We start from the raw sequence: 11,205 nt of genomic DNA on the forward strand, positions 1-11,205 counted from the left end.
TATTATGCCACCCTTAACGATAATGGTAGTGATCTAATCCTTTTCGTATATAGTTATTCTATAAATTAGAAATAAAATTGCTAATAAATTGATTTTATTAGTATTGAAAATTTTTTTAAGGAAAGAGTCACTTTGTTTTAAAATAACAATGTTAAAATCTATGTTGTTTTTGCTTTAAGAAAATAAAATAAAGAGCCACTTGTATCTTTAGTGTAAACACAAAAACATTAGGGCAGATGACCTCAATAAACCCAATGAATTTTAATATGTCCTGAATGTCCTAAATTAAAAAATACAACGTTAAAATTCCAAACTATATTTCTATATAAATCGAATTGAGTAGTGAAATACTTAGTAAATCGAATCAAATTAATTCGAATTAATTGAAATAGGAAATTGAACAAAAATCAAAACTAGTTAATTCGAATTACGTGAATGATAAAGAAATGAATAAATCGAATTTCATGCCCAACGTAAATCGAAACCATTTAATTCGATTTGATGGTTTTGTAAATCAAATTTACTTGTTTCGATTTACATGCATTTGTCGTCAAATGTAATTCGAATATAATTGATTCGATTTCCTTGGATCTTTGCTATATAAACAAATCGAAATCAGTTGATTCGAACTAGAAATCTCATACCCCACCCCCAACTCCACCACCCAGATCCGAAATTCTCTGAAAGCAACCCGGGAACAACCGAATCTGCATGCTGGAGGACGATCCGAATCGTCTGTATCGACTAGATGGAGTCGCGTATATTGGTGGTGCCGTCCACCTTGAGGTTAGTGATTTTAAATATTTATTTTTTTTAAATAAATTAGTAGTTAGTTAGAACTGTTGGTGTGGAATTTTTAAAATAAATCCAAAAACAGATATTTGAATTTAGTTCATGTCAGACTTAGTGAGTCATTAGGAATAGAACAGGGTTAGCCGTAGAGTCATGAACAGGGTTAAGTACAGGTTTTTATGTGTGTTAATAAAAAGAACATGTTTTTATCTCATATTTTTTTGTTAAAACGAAGAATTGGATCGTGAGTAGTGTAGAGGTTAGCATTTTTATCTTTAAAAGATTGGTAGGGATTTAGTGTAAAAATGTTTGCAAAGTGATGGCATGCAATGTCTGTGGTAACTAGAAATTTTGATGCATTGAGCGGTTTTTTTGTGACGAATGTGATAAGTCATCTTGTATTCTTATGCAGTCCAATCGATGCATCAGCAGCATGACACAGCAGCACGGGATGATGTTGGATGATAGGATCATTCCTTACTTGCAGATAGCTGGTCTTTACCATCTTGCAAGATTGAACGAGAGCTGGTTTCAGTTGGACGAGCCATTGGTCAGCACCTTCGTAGAGCGATGGCGCCCCGAGACGCATACATTCCACATGTCATTTGGGGAGTGCACGATAACCCTACAGGATGTAGCGTACCACCTTGGTCTCCTGATCGACGGTCAGTATATTAGCGGATGCCTGATAGACTTTCCATGATATATCGAGGGTGGCTGACCACCATGGGTTTGGTTTGAGGAGTTTCTTGGGGTATTGCCTCCTGCAAACTGCATCGACAAGTTCATAGTGAAGTGCACATGGTTTGAGGAGACGTTTAGTGAGCTTCCACAAGGGGCAAATGAGGAGACGATTAGGAGGTATGCCCGTGCGTACATGATGATGCTTCTATCGACGCAGCTGTTTGGAAACAAGTCAGGTACCCACCTCCATATCCGATGGCTGCCGTACGTCGCCAAGTTGGAGGACATGGGTCAATATAGTTGGGGTTCTACTGCGTTGTCATGGCTATACAGGTGCATGTGCCGTGTGGCAAACAGAAATGTCGTCAAGTTGGCTGGTCCACTGCAGCTGCTCCAGTCATGGATCTTTTGAAGGTTCCCTGGATTCCAGCCGGACGGATTTGATGTATTTCATTGGCCGTTGGCGTCGAGGTAGTCTCCATTTACTTATGTGAAGTATTTTCCATTTTTAAGCATTTAAAATTATTGTTAAGTAAATGTTTTGGTTATCAGATGGGGAGGTTATCAGCCGAGCTTGAGTGACAAGGGGCCTCGTGTCGCGAATTGGAGATTGAGGATTGATTTGCTCCAGCCAGGGGATGTGAGTATTTCCATGTTCATGTTTCCTTTGCATCTTTATTAGTTTATGTTGACTAACAATATGAACTTCTATGCGCAGTTTCTGTGGATGCCGTATAGCTTGGCGGAGGTTGTGCAGGTGGTACACCCCGAGATATTGGTGCCACGCCATATGACTATGTGGAGGGCTGCGACAACATTGATCTATTTCGCTGTCATTGAGTGGTATCCGGTAGATCGAGTGCTTCCTCAGTTTGGTGGGGTTCAGGGTCGGCCACGTGCTGCCCTGAACATAGATTTTCTTATGTCAAAGGATAGGAGGGGCTGAGATCGTTGGTTTCTGTTGACACTACAGAGTTGGCACATTTATTGGGCCAACAGGGCGCAGCATGTGCTACAGTTTGACATCGTTCCTGATCCAAGACCTTCTCATGAGTACCTTGATTGGTGGTATCAGCACGGCAGGAGGTTTTTATCACCTGAGCTCATCCTAGGTGACCCTAGGGCAGCTGCGATATCAGCTTAGGCGATTGAGCGAGGCCCCGGACGAGTCCCGGACATGGACCAGCTGCCTGATGTTCCGGACAACCATAGGATTGTTAGGAGGCAGCGTATTGGGACATGATCTAGCCAGCATGAGTGGGTTTGACTGGAGGAGGCCATTGATGTGATGGAGGGGAGGGGACGTGGCAGGCGAGGTGGGAGGGGTCGTGGCTTGCGTGGAGTTAGAGGTCGTGGACGAGGCCGTGCCCGATGTGGCAGTGGAGGAGGGGATGATGATGGCGGTGGAGGGGACGAGTGTCTAGGGGGAGGTGGTGACGGGGATGACGGGGGACCCAATGATGGTCAGGGCTATGGAGGTGGGGTTGGGGGTGCAGGGGGCTCAGGTGGTCATAGAGGTGGAGGTGACGGTAGGACCATCATATGGCGGCCAGAATTCCTCCGGAATCGGAGGAATGAATCCCATCCGATAAACATCGTACACGGAGCTAAGACAATACACCTCGTGCACATAGGCGGACCACGTCAGGCGTGCATATGCACAGCATGCCAACGCATGCCGGCATGGATAATGAAGTGCTTGGAAATAGCCACAATCACATGTCTGGTCCGTGAGGGATACTCTGTATGAGCCAAGTGAAAAGCTTCCTGTCGGAGTGGTCTCAGCAACCGTAAACTCTGAGTTGTCCCTGTCGTACAAAGTCACGGTGAAGCACCTTAAGGCCTTCAGGTTGGCCTCGATCGCCTTAAGCAGATGCTGACTGAACTGCTGCCCAGTACCTAACTGTGCCTCGGCCTCTTTTCCCTTTCGAACGAACAACTCGGCCAACCTCCCATGTGGCTTTCACCAATGCACACATCGGAAGGTTCCTAACACCCTTTAGGATCGATTTCACACACTCAGATATATTTGTAGTCATGTGCCCAAATCTGCGGCCTTCATCCCAATGCTGAGTCCAATGTGCATACTCAATTCGATTAGCCCAGTCGCGCATCGCAGGATCAAACATTCGAAGGATGTCAAACCAGTATTGAAACTCGACCTCCTTCTTTGCATATGCAGCATTCACTAATAGCCTCCTTGCATCCTTCCCCTTGAAAGTCAGGGCAAAATTAGCCGCCACATGACGGATGCAGAACGCCCTATATGCAGTAGGCGGAAGCCATCCCCCATCAGGAGCCTCCAACACAGCCTTTATCCCGTTGTGCCTATCTGATATGACAAGTATCCCCGGTTGAGGCGTCACATGAGTCCGAAGGTGAGATAGAAAGAATGACCACGACTCTGTATTTTCACCTTCCACAAGTGCAAAAGCAATAGGGATGATGTTGGAGTTGCCATCTTCTGCAATCGCGATAAGCAGTGTACCATCGTATTTGCCGTACAGGTGGGTACCGTCCACATTGACCAACGGCTTGCAATGTTGAAATTCCTCAACACAGTGTGGGAATGTCCAAAATAAGCGATGGAAATAAGCTGTAGAGTCATCCAATTGCCTACCAACTAGAGCAGGACTCGTCTTTAACACAACTACACTACCTGGTATAATGATCTGCAAGCCTAAAGCCCATCGTGGAAACTCATTATACGAATCTTCCCAGTCTCCGTAAATTTGGGACACGACATTCTGTTTGGCCATTCAAATCCTCCTGTACGTCAGTCTGAATCCGAAGTGTGCTTCCATGGCATTCTGCAGTACCTTAATCGACGTGGCAGCATCAGCTCTGATCAGGGGCATAATGAAGGCCGATATGACATGATAATCAAGCTTTCCGTGGTCACTAGAGATCGATGTGGCTAGACAAGTATGAGGACCATTGTACCGTTTTACCTTCCAAATTCCTTTGCGCTGGCGGAGACTGGCCCGGATTAGCCATACGCACCCGTTCCCGAACTCCTTGCACTTGCCATAGTACTTGCGGTGATCCGACTCTAATGCCTTGTACTCAACCCCGCGGCGAATGCTATAGGTCTTCACGCTAGCACGACTTCCTCTTTATCCTGAAACTGCTGACCGACCTGAAATTCAGCTATACCTCCTGCATTTTGTGTGTCCCTTGCCCCAAAGCCAACAGGTACAGAGGGATCCTCCTGAGGAGCCATGGCATCCAAGTACAGAGCAGAGAAGTGGGGAGGGGGTACTGATTAGTACCGGAACTAGATGCTCTCCCACCCACAGGTAGAGTCGTCCGTGGTGTCTCCTCCTCGCTATCATCAGCAATCGTTGCGGGCTCCACATCATCATCATCATCATCATCCTGCAATGCATCCTCAACCCCATCGGGTGCTCCAACCACTCCGAATACCGGAACACACGGAGGAGAACTGGGAGCCGCGAAATCACCGTCTCCCAACGGTCCAGCCTCACCAACTAATGCATCACAACTGCGATTCAGATTGACGGCAAAGGATGGTGAAGCCACTAAATCTGGCTCGGTGCAATCACCGGCACTGCTGACGAGGATCCAACAGGCAATGCACTAGAGCTGGCTAGATGTCCTGTGGAGTGCAGATTCTTGTTCGAACCTCCAGAACTAGATGCCACATCCACAAGCTTCGCCAACAACTCCGGAGTCCTCACCTAAGGAAACTGACGGCGACAATGAAACAGCACCTACATATCTTCGTCATTGCTGATAACGAATGAATCATACTTTACATCATCGCGTAACACGGAAATCGGAATTTTATAGAACAACTTCTCCATCCGTTTCACGCCATGCATTCCTAGTCTCTAGAGTATAGTATTCTTAAACTCAGCGAAACTGGTCGAAAGTTTGAGAAAAACACTCAGCGGGTTATTGTCGGTGAACTTAATTCTTGATTGCGTTTTCTTCTTAATGGATCCTTTATAGTGCACAGGAGCTACAAAACTCTCATCACTAGTCATTGGGAATCTCACTCTTTTACAAAATTTCATGTACGAGTTCGTTTTTATACACCTCATTCCATTGTAAATCGAAGCATTTAACTTCGATTCACTCTAACGTTGGTGCATGTGTAGATTCGATTTAAGTTCATCTTTAAATTGATCCTACTTAATTCGATTTAGTAGGAGAACTTCAAATCGAATTGATTTGATTCGATTTTAGTTGAACTTCGTTTTTTACCTAATTCGAATCCATTAGATTCGATTTACCACTCGTTTCACTAAATCGAATTCAATCAATTCGATTTATATATAAATGTGGCTTAGGACTTTAACATTGCATTTTTTTAATTTGGTACATTCAGCACATATTAAAATCCATTGAATTTAATCAAGTCATTTGCCCAAAAAAATTAGGACCAAAGTTTGAGAAACGTAACCATTATACAAAACCGGATGTAGTGGGCATGGATTTTATTCGGCAAAGATTGCTACGAATACGAGAACTCATTCTTGAATAGAGAGGCAAGTGTTCGCGTTAGAATTATTTTGATAATTGTATTTTAAGCTTGAAGTTCTGTCTCTTCGGTATATAGAAGAATAATAGTCAATCGGTTCTTTGAAGTTTGAATTTGCTCAGAATAAATATATCTGGAGACTTTTTCACCATGGAGAGGTCAAACATATCAGTTGACAAGACTTGCACCATGATGAACAATAAAACGACATGGAGAAGTTTCGTTTGATTAAATTGAAATCACTGAGGCAGATGATAAAGATAGCATGTTATACGGACAGAATTAATCACAGGATTTTAATAAGAGTCTATTTACTTCTTGAATTAAGGTAGTAGAATTGGTATATGATAGAAATTACATGTCTATAATCATTAGTTTTTTATTTATTGCTTTAAATTTTGGCTTCCTGTAGCCGTTAATTTTCTCTCTCTTTTATTTCTCAATAATCATCCTTGCAATTTAGCATTTTTGCTGCAACACAGAATCAATATTTTTTAATCATTATAGTCTATAAAATTGTATATAGAAAAAGACTGAGATGGTAAGATAGAAATTAAACTAAGAAACAGAATTTGAATTAAAATCTATATTATATTTAGTGTAAAATATATTGAACTGGCCGATGAGTTATAATTTAAATGACATAGTTTTCCCGTACTTTTTTAAGAAGTCGCGGGTTCGAGTCTCACTATTTTTGATAAAAAAAATATATTAAATTGAATTATGTCTTAATATCATATTTAATTTAAAATAAATATAAAGATTGAAGGATAAATTTAAAATTTAAAATGTTAAATAAAAAATATTTATACAAAAATATTATAAAAATTTTAATTTTTATTTTTAAAAATTTCAACTTTTGTATATCTATTTTTAGAAATATTAAAAAAGCTAAAATTTTTGTATTTCTTTAACTAAAATTAAGGTTCAAACATCTAATTATCAAACACAATACTCAATCTTAGTCCCAAAAAACAAATGTTGCCCAAGTGAGAATGGACTCCACTTCCCAACTTTTTGTCCTCTTTTCTCAACCACAGTGTTCCATAATCACTCAGATACACTTATATTCACAAATAAACCAATTGAAGCCATTGCGTGCCAGCCAAACAACCAAATGTATGTGAGAGCAATAATAAATTCGTGCAACAAAAAGCATGGAGCATCTGGTACCTTCATATCTTTATTATCTATAAGAACAGAATAAGTTCTCCAAGTTCAAAAGTGTGTAGAAATCCAAACAAAAAATTTTAGGAAAAAAAAAGAGAATGGAAAGAGGAAAAGGAAGATTTATAACTAGAAATTAGTTACATATTTTGTTATATAAAATTATAACCTCTTAAGTCTTAACCATTATTGCACCCTTAATTTAATTGTTATATATAAGTAATTTATGATAAATCTCATCATGTAAATGAAAGTGTGTCTGGTTGACATGCAACTACAAGTAAAAAGTTGGCCAAGAATAATCAAGGGGTTAAAAAGGTATGGCTGATCGGTCCAGTTTAAAAAGATTGGAAGTGCACTTTTTATATCCTATTCCTGGTATTTGATTCCTTTCTTAATGTGTTATACCAAAACATGCAAACAGGTCAAAATATTTTTTGTTCAAAAAATTACAAGTCAAAATCGACATGTTTAGCTAATATAAAAAGGACGAAAATTTTATTTGTTGAAGATCAAAGAATTTTGCTAACTAATATTGTTGGAAAATAAGATTTTAAAATGATATTTTAACTACTTTATATAGATATAAATAAAATTTGTGCATAAACATCATACTCTTGATATATAAAATCTTATAGTTGCACCATTTCTTTCTATGAGTTAAGATTGAAACACAAACATAGAATATAAAAAGTCTATCTCAAGAAAAAGGTACCATAAGATACTTGTACCACAAGTGCAACCTATATTTTAAATAAATAAGAAAATATTCCAATAATTGGTCACTTATAAGGTTGAGGAGAAGAGAGGATTGGTGTAAGTTTGGCACTTTATGGAAAGTAAAGGAAGCAGTTCCTGATCTATTATCTATATATTGAGATATGAGAACTTAATTTCATATCTTGTGCTCTCTTTACAATGGAACTTAGAATAAAGTAACTAACAATTATATATATGATCTGGACATGCATGAAGTTTAGATTAAATTTGAAACTAACAAGTAAACTAAATTGGTAGCCTAAATAACATTATTTTGCTTTCCCAGCCACACCATAACCTAAATTTAGTTTTCTCTTTTCTTTTCAGGCCGGTTCAAAAATGATTAATTATGTATGTTTATTGACCATACAGGCATACACCTTATGCAACAGCAAAATAATGGATGCCTGAAAAGACAAATATTCTTATGCCCGATCAAAGTGTGTAGGGAATAAATAAAGGACCCAATATATTGCTATACTTTCTAGTCTAGTAATAATGGGAGCATAATTTATAACATGAAATTAACCAGAGAGAGATCATAAACACAAGGTCCCCTACATTACCACATTCATAACAAACACATGCAACTCACTATCAAACACAATAATAAGAATTGGACTAGGTAAACCGAGTTTCCCTTCTCTCTTACCATGCAAAAAAAACAAAAATAACCAAATTACGTAATAATGCTAGATGGATCATAATAATGTTTCATGACTATTAGAAGCACCTACATTCTTCTAAACATAAAACATTCATACTCATATTTTATACCTAACCTACCTTTGGGCTTTGGCTCAAAAGAAGCAAAACTTTCAGGTCCCTAAAACTCAGAGAATGGCTTCTTCTTCTTCAGCACATATCACAATAGTGCTTATTATCTTTCTTTTGTGCATTCCATCATTTTCGTTATCTCTTGTTCATGAAATCACTTATTCTAACAAGTTAGACCAACCAGCATCAATGGTTGCTCTGCCACCAGACACCGCTCAAATCAAGTGTGGATCATGTCCTTGTGGGGACACATGTGATCAGCAACTTTCTCCGCCGCCGCCGCCTCCTCCACTTCCACAACCTTGTCCTCCTCCGCCTTCACCGCCATCACCACCACCACCACCTCCTCCTAAGTCTCCATCCTGCCCACAAAACTGCAACCCTTCGTCACCGCCGCCGCCAAGGTTCATATATGTGCCTGTGCCAGGGCAGGTAAACCAGCCAAAACCAACAACATGGATATACTATTACTCTGGTACTGGGAACAGAGGAGTGGGGTGGTTGGTTTTGGTAGGTTTGGGAGCATTATCATTAACAACTGTGTTTGGTTGACATCATGATTCATGAAGCTATGCCTAAAATGTTAGATTCTCTTCCTTGTTCATGTTCAAATTCTTTTTTTGGTGGTTCTTTATTACTTCAATTGATATGTTGTATTTTGAATTATTCATGCAATTTGGGGTTTCTTGATATAAACTTAACAAGAGATCAGAATTTCCTGATGTAGAACAATTCAATTCTGACCGGGTTACTACTTTGCTTTAATATGTTCTTGTTGGGGTTTTATTTATTATTTTTAAGTAATCCTACGGAGTTTTTTTTTTTTGTCAATATTAATTAATTTTTTTTAAAATTATTTTTTTATCTTAAATTTTAGATTTTAAATTCTAAATTTTTAATTCTAAATTTTTAGAAAATAAAATTATCAACCATATATATCCTTTCTCATTATTTTTTCCCTTCCATTAGTAAAGTTGGTTTTTATTATGAAATTTTTTGTTTCAAACTTTTTCTGAAAAAGATATGCAGTAATTCTCAAATTTTAAGATATTTCGTTTTTCTTTGGAGAAAAGAGAATTGTAAAAATAATGCGAACTGTTGATAAAATAACATTTCTAGAACAAATATTTATACGCAAATAAAATTTACATATTTGATAATGGACATTCATGATAGTAGAACAAATCATGGCTTGTTTGGGAAAAAGTAAATAAATAAATAAATAAATAAAAGAAAGACATGCTTATCCAAAAAAGAATAAAATCCCATGATGAATTTTCATAAGAAATTAAAAAAACAAATAAGAAAAACCTAGCTTGAAATATCGAAGCCTTTCTATATAGCACACACTACTGTGTCAAATCTAGACATATATTAATTGATGAATATGAGAATTGTCGCAACTCACCATTTTTTATATTGATATTAGGTTTACAATGTTATTTTTTTTAGATTGTGAGTGGTCAGAAATTAGAATATTAATCTAAAATGTAGAACAGTTTAATTTAGAGTGTAGAAATCAGACTCTAAATCCAAAAATCAAACGTTGAATACAAAGATCAGATTTTTCAATTTCTAAAATCGTACCATTCAATTTCTGTTTTAAAAAAATTTTAAAAAAATTGAAGTATAAAAATCTGACCTCCAATTTTGATTTCTTTCACTTTTCTAAAAAACACCAAAAAATATAATATTAAAATATATTATTGGTCTCACTTCCATAAATAAAAAAAAAAAAAAAAATTAGCCGCAACTAACAAGCAATGCTGTTATCGCCATGTAAGCAGGGCACTGATGACACCAACACCTCTTTATGGTGTTGTGACTTGTGACTATCTTCATTATTCCACCACAGATTAACATTACCATGGCGCACCAACGCCAAGTGCGAAGAACTTTGCACCTCCACTAATCCTATTCTTCCATATCCTTTATGGTACTTCAGGTTCTCTTCTCTTTTTTCATTTTCTGCTGCTTCATCTTCTGCTGCTGCTCAAGGATCCATCATCATGTTGCCATGCATAACTTTTCCTTTCTTGTTTAATCTTTTGAAGGAAAAATTATACTCTCACGTTAATTGTCGGTGGTTCTTTAATTATTGAGAATCACGATGTTATATTTCGATTTTGCGACCATGTATTTAAGTCACTAAATTTCGTTCCTGGCCGTTTTTTACTTTTTTTTTTTCTTTTTTAACTAAATTTATGGAGTTAAACCCTACTTTTATCCTTGGCTAGTTACATTAATTTAGTCCATAACTTTTCAATTGCTACAATTTAATTTTTAGATTTAAAAAAGTATACCAATATAATCTTTAGTATATTTTCTGTCACCTGAGCTCAACGTGTTAGTGATAGTGATGCGCCTCAAGCTTTGTCACGCCAGATATATTAAAATGATGTCGTTTTGACACTAAATAATACATTAAATAATGTCGTTTGAAGGTTATGACAAAAAAACTTAGTTATTACAAGATTGTTTCAATCCTCAAATAATATCATTTAATGCCTTCTTTAGTA

The 11,205-nt window shown here is 37.7% G+C and overlaps 2 protein-coding genes and 1 long non-coding RNA gene across 3 annotated transcripts; 1 reads left to right on the forward strand and 2 right to left on the reverse strand.

Moving 5' to 3' along the window:
* Positions 1 to 3,341: 3,341 nt before the first annotated feature.
* On the reverse strand, positions 3,342 to 4,235 carry LOC107633756 (uncharacterized). Its single transcript, XM_016337358.2, has one exon. It carries the CDS (start codon positions 4,233 to 4,235, stop codon positions 3,342 to 3,344), a length of 894 nt encoding a protein of 297 aa, XP_016192844.2.
* On the reverse strand, positions 4,236 to 5,303 carry LOC107633755 (uncharacterized). Its single transcript, XM_016337357.1, has 3 exons — positions 5,215 to 5,303; positions 4,633 to 5,050; positions 4,236 to 4,568 (listed from the first exon to the last, which is right to left on the reverse strand). Exons 1-3 carry the CDS (start codon positions 5,301 to 5,303, stop codon positions 4,236 to 4,238), a joined length of 840 nt encoding a protein of 279 aa, XP_016192843.1.
* Positions 5,304 to 8,508: 3,205 nt separating this feature from the next.
* On the forward strand, positions 8,509 to 10,848 carry LOC148572530 (uncharacterized). The gene is made up of 2 exons (XR_015907561.1): positions 8,509 to 9,268; positions 10,474 to 10,848. It is a non-coding gene; the product is annotated as an uncharacterized LOC148572530 (long non-coding RNA).
* The last annotated feature ends 357 nt before the right edge of the window (positions 10,849 to 11,205 follow it).

Source organism: Arachis ipaensis, chromosome B3, assembly GCF_059453495.1.
Source record: "Arachis ipaensis isolate K30076 ecotype BB chromosome B3, ASM5945349v1, whole genome shotgun sequence".
NCBI lineage: Eukaryota > Viridiplantae > Streptophyta > Magnoliopsida > Fabales > Fabaceae > Arachis > Arachis ipaensis.